Here is a 25368-nt window from a genome sequence, read left to right on the forward strand (position 1 = left end):
ATGGCTGCCCAACTGACCAATGCAAGCGGTGTGAAGGAGTTCATTCTCATCGGCCTCTCTGAGAGTCGAGGTGTGCAGGGGTTGTACTTTGTGATGTTTCTTTGCTTCTATGCAATGAACGTGGTGGGAAATCTGCTCATTATTGTCACCGTGATGAGCAGCCAACGCCTGAACTCCTCCATGTACTTCTTCCTCTGCTACTTGTCCTTTGTAGACATCTGTTACTCCTCTGTCACAGCTCCCAAAATGATTGCTGACTTCCTTGTCAAAAACAAAACCATCTCCTTTGTGGGCTGCATAGCACAGCTCTTTGGGGTCCATTTCTTTGGCTGCACAGAGATCTTCATCCTGACAGTGATGGCCTACGATCGCTACACGGCCATCTGCAGACCTCTCCACTACCCCACGCTCATGACCAGGTGCACGTGCAGCCGCATGGTGGTGGGCTCATGGCTGGGGGGCTGCATGCATTCCATTGTGCAGACTCTTCTGATCACTCTGCTGCCCTTCTGTGGCCCCAACAAAGTTGACCGCTACTTCTGTGATGTCCATCCCCTGCTACAGCTGGCCTGTGCTGACACCTACGCCATCGGCGTCACTGTCATTGCCAACAGCGGGATGATAGCTCTGAGCTCTTTTGTCATCTTGGTTGTGTCTTACGTGGTGATCTTGGTTTCCTTGAGAAGTCACACATCCGAAGGACGGCGCAAGGCCCTCTCCACCTGTGGGTCCCACATTACCGTGGTGGTTCTGTTCTTCGGGCCGTGCACATTCACCTACATACGCCCATCCAGTGATCTCTCGGAGGAGAAGATCGTGGCCCTATTTTACACCATCATCACCCCCATGCTAAACCCCCTCATCTACACACTGAGGAATAAAGAGGTAAAGAGTGCCATGAGAAAACTGTGGGGTAGAAGAGTAGATAGTGAAGAGGGAAAGGTGTAGAAACGTGGACACTTTTCCCAAAGGATCTGTCATGATGATATATTTGGTCAGCATTGCCACAAAAATGTCTCTTGAATAAAAGCTACTTGTTCACTCAGACTAAAGGTTCATCTTTTGGTTTGGAGGACATTGTAAAACCCTGTGACAAGTTGACATTTCCTGTCTGTTTTCTTATCAATGGGGCTCCTGGGCACTACCTAAAACACTGGCAAATAGATAAACACCATCAGAAATACTAAACATGCTGTAGGATCTCAGGGGGCTCTCAATTAAATCTCTGATATGAGGTTCCAGCAGGACCATAAGAGAGTGTGAGTGTGAGATTGACTGATGGAGTGACTTACTGGCATCCCTGAGGGAAGGGTGACAGTGAGATACTCCCAGAAAAGTGGTTGACCCCCTGCCCTGTCACAGTCAGACAGAGCTGACTGATGAGGAGGGTGTTGTAGGTACTAACGAGGCAGAACCCTGTTGTATTTGGGGAGGGTGAGATGTTGAAGGCATTAAAGAGGATTCGGGCTGTGACACTGATAGTACCTCCCCTGTTCAGTTCCTTACCTTGTGATGTGTCTTGAGAGCGCATTTCAAACGTACACTCTAGGGGGCGTAGACGAAGTGATTAAGGTATATAAGGTGTTAATTAGTCCTAATAAACACCATTTTGCCATCTTTCTTGCTGAGTCACAGTGGCTTTTTGGCCATAGTGGTGGCTAACACTAGAACCTGGGGCAAGGGGGCGTTGAACCATGGAAGCACACGGCAACAGGAGGGGTAGAAGAGAGTCCCAACTCAGCTTTATGGGAGCCCTCCCTGCCTGCCCAGCCCTCTTCCCCAGCTCCCTCTAAGCAATAGGTTTGAGATACTGGGACCTGAAGGAGATATGAGTGGGGAGGCAATGGAGGATCTGCCTCGGAGGGAGCCTAAGGCAAGGTGGTCACCACACCTCAAGACTTCATGAAAGAAAGAAGGGTGGTCATAGTGGGTGACTCCCTTCTCAGAGGAACAGAGGGCCCCATATGCAGACCAGACCTGAGCCATCGGGAAGTCTGCTGCTTTCCTGGGGCCCGGATCAAGAGAACATAGCCATAAAAACTCCCAAAGATGGTTTGGTCCACTGATGGTTTTTCACTACTCATAGTTCAGGTGGGCAGTGATGAAATGGCTCAGAGAAGCCTATAAACAATGAAAAGAGATTTCAGGGGTTTAGGCCGTTTAGTTCATAGAGCGGGAGCTCAAGTGATCTTTTTGTTCTATAACTTTAGGGAAACAGAGCAGGCTTGGAAAGCACAAGCATTGACCCATCTCCACCATGTCTTCTGAACCATATCCCTCAGTACTGCATCTCCACGTTTCTTGAACACCTCCAGGAATGGTGGCTCTACCACCTCCACGGGCAGCCCATTCCACTGCCTGACAACTCCTTCTGAGAAGAAATTCTCATAACATCCAACCTAAACCTCCCCTGGTCATTCCTTCTCATTCTATCACTATTCCCTAGGAGAGAAGACCAACCCCCACCTCACCACAGCCTCCTCTCAGACAGTTGTAGAGGGCCATAAAGTCTCTCCTGAATCTTCTCCAGGCTGACCCATCCCAGTTCTCTCAGTTGCTCCTCATAAGACCTGTGCTCCAGACCCCTCACCAGCTCCTTTACCCTTCTTTGGACACATTGCTCCTGGGCAATTGTCTTTGGCTGATCTGTTTGAGCAGGGGCAATGGACTGGGTGATCTGAAGAAGTCCCTTCCAATCTCAAAGGCTTTGTGATTTTGTGATTCTATATTTTGTGTTAAGAGACAACCCTGAGGAGCTGAGACAGCGCTCATACCAAAGAGATGGGAGAGCCGGAGCACAACTTCCAGTCTGGGGAGGAGGATCTTCCTTCCCCTTCCCTCTTCTTCAGAAACCACATCCCTCTGCCATCCACTGCAAGACCCTTCTGTGCTGGAGTCACGGTAGTGTTGGAAGAACTTAAGGCACAGTAGGATTTGGGTTCCTTGACCATAGGGCAGTTTACTTGGCTCCTGGCCTGCTGCCTATCCACTGAACCACCATATCTCAAAGGGGGCAACGAATCCTATCTCGGGAACTAGCAGGGCTTATCAAAAGAGCTTTAAACTAGCTACGATGGGGGGATGGGACAAAACAGGGCTTACAAGAAATGAACCTAGGGGAATGATGCTTGAGCTGGGAGTGAGGCAGATGCCGCAGCTGAAGTGCATCTACACCAATGCATACAGCTTGGCTAACAAGCAGGTGGAGCTGGAAGTGACTGTGTGTCAGGCAAACCATGACCTAGTTGCTATTATGGATCCATGGTGGGACCACTGCCAGGACTGGAGTGCTGTGATTGATGCTTACAAGCTCTTCAGAAAGGATAGATGAGGTGGTGTGGCCCTTTGTGTTAAAGACTAGGGAGGTGGTGGAATCACTGTCCATGGCAGTGTTCAAGAGGTGTCTGGATGAGGAGCTATGAGATATGGTTTAGTGGCTTGTGGTAATGGGAGGATGGTTGGATTAGATGATCTTGTAGGTTCTTTCCAACTGCGTGATTCTATGATTCTATGATTCTATGATTCTATGAACTGTACTACCAGCTGTATATCCCTTGAATGTCCATGGGGATAAGCCAAATCAAGGCAAGATCATAGAAACATAGAAAAGATTCACAGAATCATTAATATGGGAAGAGACCCTTAAGGTCATCTAGTCCAAGCACTGACCCACCCCCACCATATGCTCATATCACAGCGCTCACACCAAAGAGATGGGAGAGCTGGGGCACAACTGCCAGTCTAGGGAGGAAGCTCTTCCTTCCCCTTCCCTCTTCTTCAGAAACCACATCCCTCTGCCATCAACTGCAGGACCCCTCTGTGCTGGAGTCATGGCAGTGTTGGAAGCACTTAAAGCACATTAAGATGGGGTCCTGGGCAGCCTGGTCTAGTGGTTTGTAACCCTGCCCATGGCAGGGGGTTGGAACTCAATGATCTTTAAGGCCCTCTCCAATCTAAGCCATTTTATTTTCCTGATTTCTGTCATTGTTAATCTGCTGCTTGAGGCCACTTCTCTGCTCTGACACCCCAGAAGATACTGCAGAAAGGAAACCAAAGCATGAACACATTGGCCATGGTGGGAGTCCCTGGGGCTGGTAAACAAGGCGGCTTCTGAAAAGTGTGTGTCCACATGGAGTAACTTTTCTTGTCAGCAGTGGTTTCAGACTCTATTTTAGTGCAGCTGTCTGAGACCATTGAGAAACTTCAAGGTCTTGGTCTTGCTGTTCCCTTACACTTCATGTCATGAGGTTGTGGATCAAACCCCATGAATTTCAAACCTTGAACAGATCTATGTGTTTGTCTGTGGAAGCTGTGGGATCAGGACCTCCTTTGGGATATATGCTGCCACACTTCAAAAAGTTTACTGTGAAAGTTTTGGGGTTTTTTAGTTAACATAAATCACAGATGGTGTTAGTGATGGACATTTGAGCTCAGAACAGAACTCCTCAATTGCCCCTTTTTTTTCTCAGGGTGTTCAGGTATGTCCCATGTGAAGTCGTTTCTGCTAGAAGGCAGAAGGAGAAGGGGAAGGAGGGGCTGCAAAACTGGGCCAATGGCTGTTGGTGGATGACTAAAACTTCTGTTGGATGATAATGTGCCCACGAGAACAAGTGCTGAATTTCTCTTGTTTCTTTAATCTATAGAATCATAGAATCATAGAATTACCCAGGTTGGAAAGACCTTGAAGATCATCAAGTCCAACCACAGCCTAACCAGAACCCTAACTCTAAAAACCCTACATTAAATCATATCCCTAAGTACCACATCAAAACAGCTCTTAAACACAACCAGGGATGGCGATTCAACCACCTCCCTGGGGATCCTATTCTAGTACTTAACTACCCTTTCTGTAAAGAAGTTCTTCCTAATATCCAACCTAAACTTGCCCTGGCACAACTTGAGGCCATTTCCCCTCATCCTGTCACTTGTCACTAGTGAGGAGAGACCTGCCCCACTCTCACTGTAAGAACCTTTCAGGAACTGGAAGAGGGCAATAAGGTCTCCCCTCAGCCTCCTTTTCCCCAGACTAAACAGACCCAGCTCCCTCAACCTCTCCTCATAGGGCTGATTCTCCAAGCCCTTCACGAGCCTCGTTGCCCTTCTCTGGACCTGCTCCAGTACCTCCATGTCTTTCCTGTGCTGAGGTGCCCTAAACTGAACACAGTACTTGAGGTGAAGCCTCACTGATGCTGAGTACAGGGGCAGGATGACTTCCCTAGTGTCACGGTTTAAACGAAAATCCACCTGCGTCTGTGACAGGGGGCTGTGGGCCCCTCAGGGGCCCTAGGCCGAAAGGAAAAAAGTTAATTAGGAAAAGAAAACAGCAGCAACGATCTAAGGAGGCACACTTATTTACTAAATACTATATCGAAATAAAGGATAACACAATATAATACAATATAATTGAAAACTGAGCTAACGAATCAAGCAAAATAGGAGAGAGAATGAGTCCCGAAACCGAGAGGCCTACTGTAAATCTAGGTGAAACGGCGAAGGCTCCCACACACTCCCCTGAACGCCAGAACTCGAAAGACGTCAGTCTAGCCTGCAACAGAGATAATATAGTGTCCAGGTCCCGTGACCCATCTCTGACCGTGTTGCTCTCTGAGAGATGTAGTCTTCTTCTGTAAGTTTCAGATTCAGTAAAATTATTCATGCTTTATATGATGTTATGATGTGGAATACTGATAGTAAAATTACAAAATTATTAAACCATGACACCTATTTCTGCTCACCACACCATTCCTGATACAAGCCAGGATGCCATTGGCCCTCTTGGCCACCTGGCCACACTGCTGGCTCATATTCAGCCGACTGTCCATCAGCACACAAAGGTCCCTTTCCATCTGGGAGATTTCCAGCCACACCTCCCCAAGCCTGTAGGGTTGCCTGGGGTTGTTGTATAGCCCAGCTAACTACACAATTTCTGATACAAGCCAGAATGCCATTGGTCTTTGTGGCCACACCGCTGGCTCACATTCAGCTGAGTATCAACTAACACCCCCAGTCCTTTTCTTCCATGCAGTCTTCTACCCATTCTGCCCCAGGCCTGCAGCGCTGCCTGGAGCTGTTGTCGCCAAAGTGCAGGACTCATCATTTGGTCTTATTGAACTTCATCCCATTGGCTTCAGCCCAGTAATCCAGATCCCTGTGCAGGATGTTCCTACCCCCAGGCAGACCAAACTGCTCCAACTGGGAGCAGTTTGCTGCCATCTGCAAACTCACTGAGGGTGCACTCAATTCCCTCATCCAGGTCATCAAAAAAGAGATTAAACATGACAGGCTCCAATACCAACCCCTGAGGAACACTGATGAAAACATCAAAGAGAAGTGGCCCCAGCACTGAAACCTGGGGAATACCAGTCCTGAATGGCCTCCACCTGGGATAACTCCTTTCACCACAGGTCTTTGGTCACAGTTACCCACCCAGTTTTTCACCAGAGAAGCACACACACATCCAAGCCATAGGCAAACAGTTTCTTCAGAAGAACACTGTGGGGAACAGTGTCTTCATTAAAGTTTAGAGGCCAACAGCAACAGCTTTCCCCTCATCCACCAAGCTGGTCACCTTGTCATGATCATAGATCAGCTTAGTAAAGCAGTACTCGCCTTACATAACCTCATGTTGACTGGTCCCAGTCACTTGGTTGTCCCCTATGTGTTGCCCTACTACAATCAGGATGATCTGCTCTATAACCTTCTTGGCAACGAGGTCAGGCTGACAGGCCTATACTGTATCCTCCACCTGACCCTAATTGTTGATGGACATCACAGAATCACAGAATCACAGAATTATCAAGGTTGGGAAAGACCTACAAGATCATCTAGTCCAACCATTACCGATACTTCCCAGCTAAATCATATTCCTCAACACAACATCCAAATGTTTCTTGGACACTCCCATGGTCGGTGACTCAACCACCTCCCTGGGCAGTGCATTCCAATGCCTGACTACCCTTTCCGAGAAGTAATACTTCCTAATGTCCAGCCTGAATCTCCCCTGGCGCAGCTTAAAACCATTCCCTCTAGTTCTTTTCCAAGAACTCATTCAGCCATGGGGTTATCACAGGATATCAGTCTGTGACAGGGGGGCACAGTCTCAGCCCACCACCTCCTCGAGCCAAGTCCTCAGGAGATGCTGCCCCTCCAAGAACCCAAACTGCCCCAAAGGGAGGTAATATGGAACCAGAACACGAACTCTTTGACGGGCACTGCTCTGCATGATGTTGTGATGTGGAATACTGACAACAGAAAGCACAAAACCACAACACATACATATATGCAAATGTCCTTCTGGGCATGCTCAGTTGCATCTAAGGTGGTCGTATGTTCATTTACTTAATCCCCATTTTTCCACCCTCAGCCTCATCACAGAGGATTTTGGCTGATCCTTGGCTGTTTTTCCCCAGTTTGGTGGATTTCCATTGGTTGGGATGCAACAACAAGCAACTTTCCACCTTGGTGCACTGTAATCCAAAACAATATATAAGAAATCTGAGGAAGAAGCCCTTGTACCTGGTGGGTACAAAGATAAAAGCAGCCTATTATGACTCTGGTGTGTCTTGTGAAGCAGAACTGGCGAGTAAAACAAGGCTGTTCTCACATCAAGATATGTTGAACATTTCAGAACTAGCACTCACTGATTCCTTTCACAAAGGACATCATCCCATAGGCATCTCAGATGCGTGTGTGGGGTCAGCTTCAGGCTAAGCACAAGAAGGACATGAACCAAAACATGCAGGTCATATTACCATACAAAGAGAGGCCAGCAGGAGCCACTGGATATACTGTAGTGTCTGTGAGCAAAAGCCATCCTGCCTCACCTGCTGTGCTGCCCATATGGGCAAACACTAAAGCACCCTTCACAATGCTGCCAAAAGTCTTTGGCACCATGTTCCATGGAAACTTCAAATTAAACAATGTGGGTTCCTGCTCCAAACACAAATAGACATTCTTAAATGCTTACAAGCAATTCAATGCTATCGCTGTCACTCTCACTGTTGCTATGTCTATCATTATCACTATCACTATCACAGTATTCCTACGGTGCCATCAGTATAATGCCATTGTTCCTGACACAGCATGGCTCCAGTGCTAATGTCCTTCTAGGCACACACATTGCATCTGTGAGGTCATATGTTGTCACAGGTTAACTAGATTTACCTATGCCTGTGACAGGGGGGAGCCACCCCATAGGCCCCCAGGCCTGGAAAGGAAGGGAAAAGGGGAATGGGAAATAAAGAACAGCAGCAGCAATCTAAGGAGGAAAACCTACTTTACTAAATATGATATCAGAATACAAGATAACACAATATAATATGGAACGCTTCCCACTCTCCAAGAAGTCCGAGAGAGAGAGCACTCCAGCCTGGGAGCGAGATTATATAGTGTCCTGGTCCCATGACTTATCCCTGACCATGATGTTCTCTGGGATATGTAGTCTTCTTCTGTGAACTGCATATTCAGTAAAATTATCCATGCTTTACATGATGTTATGATGTGGAATACTGATAGGAAAATTACAAAATTACAAAACCATGACATATGTTCCTTCACTTAATCTCTGTTTTTCCATCCTCAGCCTCATCACAGAAGTTTTTGGCTGACTCTGGGCTGTTTTTCCCCAATTTGGTGGATTTCCATTGGTTGGGATGCAACAATGAGCAACTTTCCACCTTGGTGCACTCTAATCCAAAACAATATATGAGAAATCTGAGGAAGAAGTCCTTGCATCTGATGGTTACAAAGATAAAAGCAGCCTATTATGACTCCAGTGTGTCTTGTGAAGCAGAATTGGTGAGAAAAACAAGGCTGTTCTCACATCAAACTATACTGAAATGGAAGTTTCAGAACTAGCACTCATTGACTTCTTTTGCTAAACAAAGATGTTGGTCCTTAAATTCATATATTGACCCCTATTTGCTTAGCTAACTAGTCTGTATCAGTATGAAGACAGATCCATAAGTAGGAAAGGAAAAATCAACACACACACACACACACAAAAAGAACAGAACAAACAAAAATAACCTATCACCAAAAGAAAACACACCCCAAAAATACCCCAAATAAGGCAAGATAAATATATGCATTCATAAGCATGACTTGGGCTAATGAAAATATTGGGTATCTTTTCTCATAGCAGGTATGAAGAACTTCTCAGTGACTCATTTGGAGCACTAATTGCTTCAGTCCCTACAGACAAAAGTATTTTCAGAGCTGTTTGGAGCAGATATATTTGCTGGCTCTAGTTGTGCCCTCAGGCATTCACAGGTGGGACGGAGAACTGCAGCAGCAGGTGTGTTCATACTATGGCAGCAATTAGGTTGGCATGGGGTTTTCTTTTTCATTGGAGATGTCCCGTAGCTGGTGCTTGTTGCAGCTGCATGCTGTGTCAGGAACAATGGCTTCATACTGATGGCACCGTAGGAGTATTGTGATAGTGACAGTGATAGTGATAGTGATAGTGATAGTGATAGTGATAGTGATAGTGATAGTGATAGTGATAGTGATAGTGATAGTGATAATGAAAGACATAGCAACAGTGAGAGTGACGGCGATAGCATTGAATTGCTTGTAAGCATTTAAGAATGTCTATTTGTGTTTGGAGCAGGAACCCACATTGTTTAATTTGAAATTTCCATGGAACATGGTGCCAAAGACTTTTGGCAGCATTGTGAAGGGTGCTTTAGTGTTTGCCCACATGGGCAGCACAGCAGGTGAGGCAGGATGGCTTTTGCTCACAGACACTACAGTATATCCAGTGGCTCCTGCTGGCCTCTCTTTGTATGGTAATATGACCTGCATGTTTTGGTTCATGTCCTTCTTGTGCTTAGCCTGAAGCTGACCCCACACACGCATCTGAGATGCCTATGGGATGATGTCCTTTGTGAAAGGAATCAGTGAGTGCTAGTTCTGAAATGTTCAACATATCTTGATGTGAGAACAGCCTTGTTTTACTCGCCAGTTCTTTTGTTTTGGTGATAGGTTATTTTTGTTTGTTCTGTCCTTTTTGTGTGTGTGTGTGCGTTGTTTTTTTTCCTTTCCCACATGAATCCACATATGGATCTGTCTTCATACTGATACAGACTGTTTAGCTTAGCAAATAGGGGTCAGTATAGCAAAAGAAGTCAATGAGTGCTAGTTATGAAATTTCCATTTCAGTATAGCTTGATGTGAGAACAGCCTTATTTTTCTCGCCAGTTCTGCTTCATAAGACACACTGGAGTCATAATAGGCTGCTTTTATCTTTGTACCCACCAGGTACAAGGGCTTTTTCCTCAGATTTCTCATATATTGTCTTGGATTACAGTGCACCAAGGTGGAAAGTTGCTCATTGTTGCACCCCAACCAATGGAAATCCACCAAACTGGGGAAAAACAGCCCAGGGTCAGCCAAAAACTTCTGTGATGAGGCTGAGGACGGAAAAACAGGGATTAAGTGAAGGAACATACGACCTCACAGATGCAACTGAGCATGCCCAGAAGGACATTAGCATATATGAATAATTTCTTGGAAAAGAATGAATATGTATACCCATGTACTGATTATGCATGTCTGAACAGTTCAGATGTAGAACCTGAACTTTGAGAGAGCATGCTTGCTTGTCAAGTGTCCGGAGAATAAAGGAATACCACTCTGTGACACCAAAATGGAGTTAAAGAGTTTTATTCCCAGATTTTGGATGATGGAACATCAACCTCTTTTTTAATTATTATTATTTATTGCATCTAGGGGCATCTCTGATTGTGATCAGCTTTTGTAAGAGAGCAGATCCCTGTCTCATTTCAGTGCTGTACAGGATTGGTTTTCATCAGTCAGATGCCTCTAGCCCTGTCTTGGTGCAACTTTGTGCATTTCTCTGAGGTGTGCTCCAGTTTTTAAGATGGGAAAGAGGAGGAGGGGAAGTCAGGAAGGGTGTGGTGGAGGAATGAGTGCCCAGAGTGAGGGAGAAGTCCAGGCGCATTGACAGGCGTTCATCCTGAAATGAGGACTGAACAGGTCTGTGGTCAGGAAACAGCTCTGCCTTCCAGTCCCAGTTGTAGAAGGGCTGTAGGGTCTGGAGTTCACAGAAACTAGATGTGAGAAAATCTTGGCAATGTCGTTAGATGGGGTTAATATCCCTGCTAAATCCACAGCTATCAGTATAAGAAAGAAAGAAAAATCTGCTTTTGGGCATGCAAGCATCATTTCGGATGATGAAATAGAGGCCAGTTCTGTACTCAAGGGCTGTCATGTGAAGAGGAAAGTTGGCACCAAATGTCTGGCATGGTAGTTTTAGAGTGGATAGCAGATATACAAGTGTTAAAGGTGGACAATCCTGGACTGTTTATCCCTTGCTGTGATACAGAAGAAAGATGAATATCAATAGGGCTCAGCTTTTCCCCAGGTGACAGCAATGCCATGAGCACATCCCAAACACATTTTGCTGTACGCTGACAGACTAATCCAGATCAGAGAAGAAATGGTACTGTAAGCCACGAAGTGAGGTCTTTGGACTGGAGCTGTTGTGAGCTGCATATGGTTTATATTTGATCCTCACGATACTTGGGCTGCTGTGGTGCAATCAATATGCCAGCCTTGGTACTGGCTGATGCCATGTAGACATATCCATGGGCTTACAGGTTTTCAACATGAAGTTACCTTAATTTTGTATGCACAGTCAAACACTGCATGTTTCTACAAGGTAAAATGATAAATGGTAGTTCAGAGCAGGCAGTACACTAAGATTTCTCACAAGGACTCTGCTTTCAGCAGAGCTGAGCTGTGTAGTTCAGTGCAGCTGTTGGCTAAACGTACCTAAAGTTCTTTAGGCTTTTCCACCTTGGAGCACTATAGGATACTTCAGACTGAGACTGGGATTCTTGTCACCTCTCTTCCTCTGAGCTGATCTCTGTGACAACTTTACAGGACGTTTGCCTGGTTGCTTTCAATGTGAACCCCCTGAAACTTCTCAAGAGGTGATGAGTTTTCTGGCAAGTGTGATCCTATCCCAGCTGCTGGAACGCTGTCCTGAGAGAAAGAATTCTCTGAAATGCATTTCCTTTTCCATCCCCACATGATAAAAAGAAGATAGGAAGAAAGAGGACAGGAAAACAACTTTTTATTTATTTATTTATTTATTTATTTATTTATTTATTTATTTATTAACCCCATCTACGTATTTTCTAGTGCAAGAGGTTTCTGTTAATTTACTTTCCCATCAAAGAGTAAGACTCAAGATAAGGAGTATCCTGCTTTGCTCACTGGTGTGTCTGCTTGCTTCTAGCTGTGTACAGTGTGCCTGACAGGGATGCTGGAGGGGAATCTCACTGAGGTGGCAGAGTTTGTTCTGCTGGGCTTCACTGACAACCCTCTGGTACGAGCCCTCCTCTTCACTCTGCTGCTCCTCATTTACACTGCCAGCCTGGTGGGGAATCTCACCATCATCATGTTAACCCGAGTTGACTCTCACCTGCAGACCCCCATGTACTTTTTCCTCTGTAACCTGTCCTTCATTGACATCACCTACTCCTCCGCGATCGCTCCCAAGATGCTGGCCAATCTGTTAGCAAAGAAGAAGGTCATTTCATTTCTGGGCTGTGCTGTGCAATTTTTTCTTCACTCTTTTTCCATCAATGCTGAAGTCGTGCTCTTAGCCGTCATGGCGTACGATCGGTTTGTGTCTGTTTGCAACCCACTGCGCTATGCGGTCCTTATGTCCAGACAGGAGTGTGCTCAGTTGGTCTCTGTCTCATACCTGTGTGGATGCATCAGTTCAGTTGCCCACACAGCTTCCCTGTTCAGCCTGTCCTTCTGCAGATCCCGTGTCATCGATCACTTTTTCTGTGACATCCCCCCTCTGCAGCAGCTCTCCTGCTCTGACACGCGCTTTGCACAAGGGTTACACGTGGCCTTTGCTGCATTGGCAGGCTCAGGCACTGTGAGCATCATCCTCATCTCTTACCTGTGCATCATCTTTGCTGTCCTGCAGATTCGTGGTGCCCGAGACAGGTGGAAAGCCTTTTCCACCTGTGCCTCCCACCTGTCTGCTGTCACCCTGTTTTACGGGACTCTCTTCTTCATCTACCTAAGACCCGTGCCCAGCAGCTCTGCTGATCAGTGCAAAGTGGCAGCTGTGTTTTACTCACTGGTAATCCCTGCGGTGAACCCCCTGATTTACAGCCTGAGGAACAGGGAGGTGAAGGATGCGCTGAGGAGGTTGATACAGAAAGCATTTGTCCATAAGTAAAATCCTCTCATGGAACAAATCTGAAGGTGTGTAAGATTAGGAGGTGACTACACAAAGTATAACTTGCATCTAATCAAAAACATCAGGGATCCTCAATGAGACAGCATGCTGCTCTTTCATTTCCCATGTCTTAGAGCTCCTTGGAAGTAAGTCAGCAGGGAGAAAATCCAGCCACAGTATTTTCACCCATCAGTTGTCTTCACTGTCAGAAAACATCAGTCGGGGTCCTGAGAGACAGATCCCAGTTTCCTCCCACAGACTCGCTGTGGTCTTCACAACTCCCGCAGGCTGCTGAACACCCAGCTATGCTCCTGAGGAACACAGCAGGAGAAATAAGGACTTAGGGTGAAAAACCTTCCTGATGTCTTATTGCAAGCCAGATGTTGTGATAGCCAGTGTTACTAAGCATCTTTGAGGTGAAGGGCTGGAAAGAAGCAGCTTTCTGAAGACACCCAAAGCAGAGAAAGAAATGTCAGGTAAATAGAGACGATCTTCTTGTACTGAGAAGAAATTGTGTATAGGATATGGCAGGATTGTACAGAAAATCATCAGGCAGCTGTAGCAATAAGGCAAAAGTCCACTCTCAACACAAGAGTATGATCCCCATCACTGTAATCTGCTTTGTGAGGAATATTCCAAAAACTGATAATGTAAGAATGACGATATACTAAGGTGTACCAAACAATTGCATCACAAGCTCAAATGAAGCAGCACCTTACCTTTGTAGAAGTTTGTTCTGCATTTGTATGGCCTCATCCACTGAACGCCAGGTCCAGCCACCTGTCTAGGTTTCCTTGCTGGTTGTGTAGGAAGAATTGTGTCTCTTGGTCCCGCTAAACAGTCTGGCCTCTTCCTTCCTACAGCCCCCCTTTAGATATTGAAAGGACACTCTCAGGTCACCTCACACCCTTCTCCAGGCTACACAGCCCCAGCTCTCAGCCTGTCCATGTAGCAGAGTTGTTTCATCCCTGGGATCCTATTTGTGGCTCTCCTCTGGACGCACTCTAACAATCCTATGCCACAGCTGAACACAGAGGTGTCCATGGGAGGGGATGTGCAGACCTTGTTCTGGGTGATGGGGCACTGATGCAAGAGGACTCAAGCAGACCCAAAGGAGGGACAAGAGGCTGCAGTAAGAGTGGGGGTAAAAGGAGGGTGACGTAGTCACACTGTGTCCATGTAGAGGTGGATCAAATTGTAACAGGTCTGGGATGAATAGTATGGAGGAGCTGAGAGAGAGCAGAGGGAGGGTATTGAGGCTGCTTGGCAGCATGAGGAGCTCCATCCTTTAGGACTTTGAGGCAGATGATGAGAAAGGGTGGGGAAGCCCACAGGGGTGCAGGACATGGTGCACATGGCATGGAGCTGGGGAAGCCTCCCAGCGCTTTGAGGTGACCACTGCCAGGCAGGAACAGATCCCAGCAGTCCCTGCTGAGCATGAGAACAAGGACACAGACACACAGCGTGTAGCTTTGCTGAGGGATTTATTGATCATCATGGGTATCATTGAGCATCAGGGTCTTCACTGGTCATCAGAGGGCAACGCTGGTCATCAGAGGGCAGCAATGGTCATCAGAGGATGTCAGAGGTCATCACTGGTGTCATGGTTTTGTAATTTTGTAATTTTGCTATCAGTATTCCACATCATAACATTATGTAAATCATGGATAATTTTACCGAATGTGCAGTTCACAGAAGAAGACTACATATCCCAGAGAACATCACGGTCAGTGATAAGTCACGGGACCAGGACACTATATAATCTCGCTCCCAGGCTGGAGTTCTCTTTCTCGGACTTCTTGGAGAGTGGGAAGCGTTCCAGCCATGTCACCTAGAGTTCACAGTAGGCCTCTCGGTTTTCAGGGACTCTCTCTCTCTCTGTTTCATTCGATTTATTAGCCTCAATTGTATTATATTGTGTTATCTTGTATTCTGATATCATATTTAGTAAAATAAGTTTTTCTTCCTTAGATTGCTGCTGTTTTTATCCCATTTCCCCTTTTCCCCTCCTCTCCGGGCCCCGGGGGCCTATGGGGTGGCTCCCCCCTGTCACAGGCATAGGTAAATCTAGGTAACCTGTGACAACTGCCAAGGAGGAGACTTGTCCCTGCAGGGTTTGTCCCCAAGGACTAAGGGCAGGAGAAGGACTGGCAGCAGCCAAGAGACCCAGGGCAGGACATTGAGTCCCCTGGGGGCAGAAGCCACAGCCCCTGTCCCACCTTAATGGTGACTCTGGGCCATAAATAGGTGTCACGGTTTGAACGAAAAATCCTCCTGCATCCGTGACAGGGGGCCGTGGGCCCCAGAGGGGCCCTAGGCCGAAAGGAAAAAGTTAATTAGGAAAAGAAAACAGCGGCAACGATCTAAGGAGGCACACTTATTTACTAAATACTATATCGAAATACCGGATAACACAATATAATACAATATAATTGAAAATTGAAAATTGAGCTAACAAATCAAGCAAAATAGGAGAGAGAATGAGTCCCGTAACCGAGAGGCCTACTGTGAATCTAGGCGAACGGCTGAAGGCTCCCACACACTCCCCTGAACGCCAGAACTCTAAAGACGTCAGTCTGTTCTGCGACTGAGTTAATATAGAGTCCAGGTCCCGTGACCTATCGTGTTGCTCTCTGGGAGATGTAGTCTTCTTCTGTAAGTTGCAGATTCAGTAAAATTATTCATGCTTTATATGATGTTATGATGTGGAATACTGATAGCAAAATTACAAAATTATTAAACCATGACAATAGGGCACCCTGAGCCTGTCCCCTCCAGATCTGTTCCTCTGCACAGCCCCATAGAGCGCAAGGGAAGGGCTGGAGGTGAGAGTACCCAGGTCCCCCTTGAACAGGCCACAGACAGTCCCCTCCATACCATCAATTCCCAGCCCCTGATGCCCAGTCCTCAGGGCTCCAGATACACCCAGTGTCCCCCAAGAGCCCTGTGGGGTTATAGGTGTCCCCATGCTGCTCACCTAGACACGTAGATCCAGGGCCTCACTCCGTCTCACATGCGGGGGATTCTCCTCTGTCCTGATGAGCACGTCCTGGGGAAAAAGGGCACTAGAACAGCATGGCCAAGGCATGGTCCTGTAGCCAGCTCATCCCTGACTACCCCCATTGCCTCTTTCCCCTGACCACTGCCCTTCCACATCTGGAGGGAGCCCAACAGCAGCCTTGGACTGCAGAGTGTCCCCAAGTCCCAGGGGAACTGAGAACAGCAATTCATCCCAGACCCATCCTCGCCCCAGGGTCACCCAACTCACCAATCCAGGAAGGGCAACAACAACAGGTGGCGGCGCCGGGGGAAGAAGAGCCATGGGGCAGCCATGAGGGAACTGTGAATCGGGGGGATCACAGGGTGACCCCATCCAAGCAGCCTGGTTGGGTCCAGGGCTGCCCCCACCCCCATGGTTGCCAAGGTCTGTGTGCGCCTCTGCCCATGGAGGAGCCCAGGGTTGGGTTTGGGCATAGGGGCAGGGCAGGGGTTTGGGGGGCCCAAAGGAGGGGAATAGGAATGCCAAAAGAGCTGTGGGGGCAAAATAGAGAGAAACGGGGATCTCAAAGAGAGGACAATAAGGGAAAATGAAACAAGGGGATTGTGGACCTAAAGAGGTGAGAATCGGGTTGCCAAAGAAAGGAGATCTGTTGATGCCAAAAGGATGGGATATGGGGACCCAAAGAGAGGGCATTTGGAGCCACCAAGAGAAGGGATTTGGGGGACCCATAGAAAAGATGACGAGGGTGCAAATGGAAGAAATTTGGATGTGCCAAATAGAGGGGTGTCTCTGCCAGGCAGGTACAGACCCCACCTGCTCCTGCAGAGCTCCCTGCAGGGCCACCCTTGGGCACAATCAGCATGACTGCCCAGGCACTCACCACAGCAACTTCTGAGTCCGGCACTTGCACAAGTGGCTGTGTGGAGAGGAGTAGGAGAGAGTGTGAGAGAGATGCTCGCATCGGGGATCTCCAATGGCCGATCACCTCCAGCCCCAGCCCACATCCCCCACGGATGCTTCACCTGAGCTTCCACTGTGCAGCACAGGGCAGCGAGGAGCATCACGAGGCTGAGCGCAGCTGCCTTCATCTTCCTCTGTGCTCTGGGAGCTGGGTGAGGCTGCAGGAGGCAAGGTCTGCATTTATCCTCCCAGATTCCCTCCCACTCCCCAGACGCCCCCGGGCTTGGCAGGCTCCCCTGACATGGACTGAGCCCTGCATGCAGCTGGCCCCTGCCATGGCCCCAGGAAACATGAGGAAGCCAGGGATCAGAGGAAGAACACTGAGTGCTGGGATCCTGATGGCATTGAGCCCAAATCCCCCATGTCCCAGCACTCAGCACACATGGCCTTTCTGTCCCCCAGGACCACCCAGAGATGACGCTGTCCCCATATCAAGGCTTTGTCCAAGGAGTCTTCCCCGAGTCCTGTCCAGTCCTGTGAGACTACAAGGTGTGAGGCTGATCCTTTGCGGAACTGTGACACAGCATTTGGGGACACTGGGAGGTGTGAGGATAACAGGGACATGGTCAGTGAGGAACTTAGGGAGATATTTGGAAGGCAAGGGGTCACAGGAATATGGGGACATGAAGATATGGGATCTTATGGCGCCATCTTATGGCTGCATGTATGGAGACATAATGGAGATATGGGGAAAAGGGGACATGCAGCCAAATGGGAACTTCTTGGTGATAGGGACCTGGAAGTTTGTAGGTGGGGCCATCAAAGCCAGGCTGGATGTTACTCTGGGCAGCCTGGTCTGGTGGTTGGTGACCTGCACTAAGCAGGGGGATTTAAACTAGATGATCATTGTGGTATTTTTCAACCCAGGCCATTCTATAATTCTGTGTGGGCAGTGGGGACAGTTGGGTGATGGGGACACATAGACACAGGGAGGTTGGCAGTGTTCACTCAGTGCCTTTGTCATCATGCTGGAGATCAGGAGTGAATTATAGCTTGGCTATAGTTGATGGGCTTCCTCCTCATTTATTGTTGCAAAACCCAAAGACCATGACTTTTACAATCATGGAATCTCAAAATCATGGATTACCTGAACCATGGAGTCACAGACTCATAGAATCAGCACGTTGAGGAATCACAGAAGCACGAAATCACAGCACCATAGAACTATAGAGTCATAGCATCACTGGGGTGGGACAAGACCACTTCAGTCACATCAGGAGATGTGCCATGTATTTTCTGCTGTCTTTACATAGCCAAGAACAGAAGTCCCCATGTTACATCCAGAAATCTGCATTGCATGTCTGAGATCGCAGTAGTGCTGCCTCTGTCCATGAGGACAGTTTGCCATTAGGACATGCAGGCATGGAATCCAAGGCTGGGGGTGAAAATTGGCTGAAGGCAACTGAATAGGTTCTGAAGTCACTGGGCTGTGTGCCTGAGCTTCAGCAGAACAAAGGTGTCCTATGGGTTTTGTTCCTGTGATGATCCAGCCTCCTGTCATGGCTTCAGAGAAAGTGAGTCTTGCTGTATCTGGATGAAAGGAAAGAAATAATAGAGAGCTGATAAATGGCTTAGAACTGCAAACAACTCAAAGATTCTACAAGGAAACATGATATGCCAATTTGAAGTGCTTCATCTGACAGAACAGCCAGCTGGTCACAGCTTTCACAGGGCATTTCCCATAAACAGGAGAGCTGCTGTGGGTCATCTATGAGAAGAGCACTTGAATGTTTATGTTGGAAATTGCCCAGAGAGCAGCCAGCTGGAAGAGTTTCCTTTGGGCTGATTCAACTCTGCGCAGTATTTGTCAGAGCTGATCAGTGCTGCCTCATTCACTACATTTAAATGTAACGTGTCATTATCCCTACTCTGGTGTTCTTTTGGAAAGAACCAATCAATTTTCTGTGCTGCCATTAGTGAGGAATCAAGACTGAGGTGAGGTACAGACTGTCTTTGAGATCAATACAAAGCAGGTGGATGAAACTTGATAGCAATTTCATGTGAAAGGTTCTCCTCAGGAAAACCCCTTGGCTGGATTGATGACATCTAAAAAGAAATACTCAGGCTTTTGAAACAGTCAAACACTGAACAAGTGAAATGTGACATGGTCTGAGTTCTCAGGCTGCTCAGACAACAGCCTCCCCTGCAGTGATCTACCCATCACGGCATTATTTAGGTTAGAAATGACCTCTCAGGTCAACTAACTGTTAACTCAGAGCTGTCAAGTCCACCGCTGAACCCGTATCTGTGACATGTCATCCAGCACCCTGCTGGGCCCTGAACTTGTGGTGCTGGGGAACAGGTGTAGGGACTTCCATGGTACAGCATGTTCTTGGTTGCACTTGATGACCTCAGAGGTCTTCTCGTACCAAGATGATTCTGGGATTCTAGGACATTCAGGTTCCATCACGATAGTAGGATTCTCATATTTGATGTTGTTTCTCCAATTCTAGATTTCTAGGATTCTAGAGCTGTATGAATGTAGAAATTCCAGCACATAGGATTCTTTCTTTGTAGGATTCTTTATTTTTCCTTTTCTTAGGTTTGTAGGATGGTTGGACTCTGTTTCTTAGATTCCTAGATTTCTCTGGCAGCCTGGAAAGCAAATGGGATCCTGGGCTCCATCAGGAGAGGGGTGGTCAGCAGGGATAGGGAGGTGATCGTCCCTCTCTACTCTGCTCTTGTGAGGCCCCATCTGTTGTACTGTGTCCAGGTGTGGAGCCCTCAGTACAAGAAAGACATGGAGATTTTGGAAAGGGTCCAGAGGAGGGCCACGAAGATGATCAGGGGGCTGGAGCACCTCCCCTATGAGGACAGGCTGAGGGAGTTGGGTTTGTTCAGCCTGGAGAAGAGAAGGTTGCGGGGTGACCTCATTGCAGCCTTTCAGTACCTGAAGGGAACTTACTCCCAGGAGGGGAGTAAACTCTTCGAAAGGGCTGATAATAGCAGGACTAGGGGGAATGGTTTTAAGTTGAAAGAGGGAAGATTTAGGTTGGATGTTAGGGGAAAGTTCTTTACTAGAAGAGTGGTTAGGTCCTGGAACAAGCTGCCCAGGGAGGTTGTGGATGCCCCGTCCTTGGAGGTGTTCAAGACCAGGTTGGACGGGGCCCTGGGCAACCTGATCTAGTAAATGTGTATGTTTGGTGGCCCTGCTAGGAAGGGGGGTTGGAACTACATGATCCTTGAGGTCCCTTCCAACCCGGTCATTCTGTGATTCTGTGTAATGGGTCGCTGCGCCCCCTGGTGGCCGCCATTGGTTCTGCGGGCTGCAGCCCCAATGTTCCGGGCTCTGCACCACTGTGTCAGAGCACCGCCGCTGCGAGGAGAGCAGTGGCAGCTGTGAGCTGCTCCCTGAGGAGATCCTTTGCTTCTGCGTGGAATGTGAACCTTCCAACCAACTTCCCATTACGTGTTGCTGCCATATGACAGATGACAGCAGAGGGGCAGTCTGACAGAATGCCTTCTGACATGGATGTGCACATGAAGCAAATGTGTGCCATTGAATTCCTCCAAGAAGAAAAAGGTTGCACTCGTTAACATTCAGCAATGTTTGCTGAATGCCTCTGGAGACCAAACTGTGTCTGTGAGCAGAGTGCATCAGTGGGAGGTGTTTTTCAGCAGTGGTAACGGTGGACCACCTTCTCTGGTGCAGATACTTACGAGCAGGGCATGTAGGATCACTTTCCTTAGCTTCAGACTCCCATCTCTGTTCTCCAGGCTTCTCCTGACCACCTCATGTCAGTCATCTCATTATTGGCAGCTTTCTACCTACATCCCTATGCTCTGGAATTTCTCCTGTAGGACCTATCAGAGCTTTGTGCACAGTTCCTCTTCCACAGAACATCCTGGAGGCTGTGACCACCTCTGTGTACAAAATGGAAGAAGCCCTGAAGGAAGCTTGGAAACTTCTGACATGATAACAAACATTCAAGAACTTTTCCAGTGAAGGGTCTAACAGGGAATGAGGAAGAAGGGATCTGACAACCAACGTACAAACCAGCTGCTGCTGCTGGACACTCAGAGGCACCGTCAGATGTGAGCCTGAAAACACAGACCCCAGCCAGAAGCGCAGGGATGGCCCATCATTTGTTGATCTGTTGGAGGATGAAGTCATTGCACAGTCTGATGAACAGCTGTGTGCTTCCTGCTGGACTGTGGGTTTCTGAGAACATCTGACCCCAACAGCCCCAGAAATGTCTCACCTGAAGGAGGACAGTCAGAGTGACTGCATGACCTTTATTATGTTATGGTTCACAGAGAGCATGTTTCGCTATATACAGCATGTCTGGGCTACACTACAAAGGTACAAGATGAACAGGAATTGATTTCAGAAATGACTTTGTAATGAAAAGCATTACAATACAATTTTTAAAAGAATAAGAATAAATTACACATATAAAATGGCACAAAATAAACAATAAAAGAGAGCTTGATTCATTAAAAAGCTGCATTACAAGTCATGAATTTTAAAAGATGGGCAGTTCAATGCTATTGAAACACATTTAGTTATCACTTTCCTCACTGCATCCTTGACCTCCTGGCTCCTCATACTGTAGATGAGGGGGTTCACTACTGGAGGCATCACTGAGTAAAGAAATGCCACCATCAAATCCATGGATGGGGAGGAGAATGAGGGGGGCTTCAGGTAGGCAAAAAAGGCAGTGCTGAGAAATAGGGAGACCACAGCCAGGTGAGGGAGGCACGTGGAGAAGGCTTTGTGCCGTCCCTGCTCAGAGGGCATCCTCAGGACAGCAAGGAAGATCTGCACATAGGACACCACTATGAAAACAAAGCACCCAAAGCATAAACTGATAATAAAAATGAGAAACACAACTTCCCTGATGTAGGAGCCTGAGCAGGAGAGCTTGAGGATCTGGGGGATTTCACAGAAAAACTGGTTCACAACATTGCCTTGGCAGAGAGGCAGTGAAAACGTAATGGCAGTGTGCAGCAGGGAATTGAGAACCCCAGTGCCCCAGGCAGCTGCTGCCATGGTGGCACAAGCTCTGCTGTCCATTAAGGTCCTGTAGTGCAGGGGCTTGCAGATAGCAACATAGCGGTCATAGGACATGATGGTGAGAAGAGAATACTCTGCTGAGATGAAGAAGACTACGAAAAAGACCTGTGCAGCACATCCTGCATTGGAGATGGCCCTGGTGTCCCAGAGGGCGTTGGCCATGGCTTTGGGGAGAGTGGTGGAGATGCTGCCCAGGTTGAGGAAGGCCAGGTTGAGGAGGAAGAAGTACATGGGGGTGTGCAGGCGGCGGTCGCAGGCTACGGCTGTGCTGATGAGGCCGTTGCCCAGGAGGGCAGCCAGGTAGATGCCCAGGAAGAGCCAGAAGTGCAGGAGCTGCAGCTGCCGCGTGTCTGCCAATGGCAGCAGGAGGAACTCACTGATGGAGCTGCTGTTGGGCATCTGCTGTTGTTGTGCTTGGAGTCCTGCTCAGAGTGCAGAAAATAATGACAAATCCAGACCACTCTCAGACACACTCCTCCTGCTATACTATAATAATTTTCCTTTCCCTTTGGAAAATGATCATTAAACTCCAGAATTTGAAGTTATTTTCATGAATATGAACCATCCCTTAAAGAGTAGAATATTAGGGAGCTCTTACTTTCTTCTCATATCCTAATCATATCCCATCCTCCTGGATATTTTCCTCTTTGCTGCAGCTGCTCCTTGAGACCCCAACCCCAGCATCTGTGCATGTCAAATCGTCTCAGAGAAATCAGCCTGTTTACAGGACAAGTGAACTATTAATGTCTGCAGAAATCAACTATCACTGAAACTGACTGCATCCTTTTAGGAATGAGAGGCTGAAAGCACAACTTGTGTGACTATCCACAAAATAACCAGTGCATGGGGAGTTCCCGAAACTGCGGAGTCTCAGAGCCGTGTTCAAAGTTGACAGCCCCTTTTAGATTTCTGCCCCCTAATCCTCTTCCCTTCACTCAGAGCAGGAAATGGAAAATCTCTGCCTTGGTTCTCCTCCTGCAAAGCACCCCTACAAACACCCTGTTGTACAGTGGAGCTGTGATCCCCCTGCCCCAGGCAGCAGCTGTGGCAGCACAAGCCCTGCTGGGGGGCTCCTTCCCCCCACACATCTCCCCGCAGCGCCCTGGGCAGCTCCCCGGGCAGGCTGAGTGCTGAGCCTGGCAGGCGGCAGAGTCCCATACCCGGCACACAGCCCCTGGGGCACAGCAGGGACCCTGCTCTGCAGGACAGCCCTGGGCACCCGCCTGCAGCCCCGGCTGCACAGCCTGCAGCCGTGCTGGGACACGCAGCACTCAGGGCTGTGCTCTGACGCTGCAGCACGGAAACCCTCAGTTAAAGCAGAAGGCTTTTTCCACAGTAAAGAAACATGCAGAGCCTGCAGCCAGATCTGCTACGGGATGTCCCGGCTTTGGTTAACCCTCTATGAAAAGCAGCTGCATAGGCTGCAGTGAGACTTACCTTGTCATGGTCTGTGTGCAATGCTCCTGCAGTGAGCTCACAGCCTGTTCACACGGTTCACATCCTGTAAGCTCTCTCCCCTTTCTCTCCTCTCCTTCTGTCACCTGCAGGCTGTGCTGTGCACAAGAGCTGCTCCTAGGCACAGCTGTCTCTCTGCAGCGCTGCTCACTTTTATGAGCTCCCCGTGTCCCAAGGAACCCGGCCCAGCTCAGCAGCAGAGAATGTCATGTTTATCTTTCCCACTTGTCTCCCCTGAGATGTCCCTGTATCTTCTTGGCCATCAGCTCCTGAAAGACAACAGCATCATGACTGTGCTTTGAAATCTGATGAATTAACCACCAGATGTCCAGTGGTCAGTGACTAATTCCAGACTTAGAGGAGACCTACCAGAGATCATTTGATGAAACAAAAAGGGCACACAGACAAGGACAGAGAGGGGTGGACTTCCCCTGTGCAGGGCAGTGATCCAGCTGAAGCATTGCAGGCGTCTCATCCCTAAAGATAAACGCTTGGGCTGAAATGAGATTCTGCTCCCCATGGACACATAGGAGCTGAGATTCTTCTGGTTCTGATCTGATGTGCACATGGGGTTGCCTGCATGTGAGCTCCTGCTCTGAGTCCTTGGTCCTTCAGCAGGGAGGCAGTTGCTCACACACAGACACTGGGTGATGCCCAAGGTGCCTGGGCTGCTCCTGATGTGTGCCAGTGCTTGTAAACTGTGTGCGATATCCTTGAGATAGACACCTCCTTCCTGAGCATCAGCTGCGGGCCAGAAAGGGGATAGAGGTATTCTTGGCCATTCTAAATGACAACAGACCCCAAGTGAGTTTACCACCCATCTCCACAAAGCATGCAGCGTTACACAGCTGACTAAATGGATGAGCTCACAAAAGAAGACTCATATCTTTCTCTGCTATCCATCTGCTTCATATTCTGGAGCTCAAGGCAATATAAAGCTAACACACATCTTTATTCTTTGACAGACAAAACCTCAGTTTTCTATGGGCTCTCAGCTGAATGGCATCAGAAGCAGCCTAGTGTTATGTTAGTTCTTTTCCACCACACTCACATACAGCTGCAAATGCAGCACAGGGCCTTCAGGAAAGCCATGCCCGAGGAGTGTCCTTGCTGGTATGTCAACTCCAAGATCCATAATGGGTCTAATGTCTGTGTGCCACCTTCTGCACACTGATACCATAGATGAGCTCTCCGGTCAGGCTATGTCCAATGATGCTTTCCAATTAGGATGTTTACTTCTGTGGTTTTGCACTAATGCAAACACCTACACACAATAAGCTAGAAATCTTGGTAGAGCTGCAGGCCTGAGATCTTGTTTGGACCACAGGAACACGGTCAAATGGCATCCACAACTGCTCTGTAGCACAAGGGGAATACAGAGTCTTTAGGATGGATGGGCGAGGATACAAGGAAGGGCAACTGACCTCTGTGAGAGTGCACTGAGCTCTGCCTGGGGATGGACGAGCAGCCAGGTCAGAGACAATGGAAATGGCAAACAGAGGAGACCAACAGTGCCTGTTTCTGTCTTCCTGATCAGAGAGAGCAAGTGGAAGGTGCCCTCTGCAGACAGACGGAAGCCTGATGTTGTCAGGCCCTTGCCCCATTTGGTGGCCTTTGTCACTCCATTATCTGCTGCAGGGACAGCACAGCAGGGCATGTGCCATCCAGCAGATCCCTGGAGAGCACAGATGGCAGCTTCTTGACCGA

The 25368-nt window shown here is 48.1% G+C and overlaps 3 protein-coding genes across 3 annotated transcripts; 2 read left to right on the plus strand and 1 right to left on the minus strand.

Annotated features, from left to right (window-relative positions):
• Nucleotides 1-972, plus strand: LOC146752568 (olfactory receptor 4S2-like). The gene has a single exon (XM_085531789.1). The coding sequence runs from the start codon at nt 1-3 to the stop codon at nt 946-948; it is 948 nt and encodes a 315-aa protein (XP_085387915.1). The 3' UTR covers nt 949-972.
• Nucleotides 973-12289: 11317 nt separating this feature from the next.
• On the plus strand, nt 12290-13289 carry LOC146752569 (olfactory receptor 5AP2-like). Its single transcript, XM_085531792.1, has one exon. It carries the CDS (start codon nt 12290-12292, stop codon nt 13226-13228), a length of 939 nt encoding a protein of 312 aa, XP_085387918.1. The 3' UTR covers nt 13229-13289.
• Nucleotides 13290-21408: 8119 nt separating this feature from the next.
• LOC146752570 (olfactory receptor 14J1-like) lies at nt 21409-22611 on the minus strand. Its single transcript, XM_085531790.1, has one exon. The coding sequence runs from the start codon at nt 22603-22605 to the stop codon at nt 21640-21642; it is 966 nt and encodes a 321-aa protein (XP_085387916.1). The 5' UTR covers nt 22606-22611; the 3' UTR covers nt 21409-21639.
• Nucleotides 22612-25368: the final 2757 nt, after the last annotated feature.

This window comes from Coturnix japonica, unplaced genomic scaffold, assembly GCF_054131305.1.
Source record: "Coturnix japonica strain WE unplaced genomic scaffold, WE-NBRP24 Scf044, whole genome shotgun sequence".
NCBI classification, from domain to species: Eukaryota; Metazoa; Chordata; class Aves; order Galliformes; family Phasianidae; genus Coturnix; species Coturnix japonica.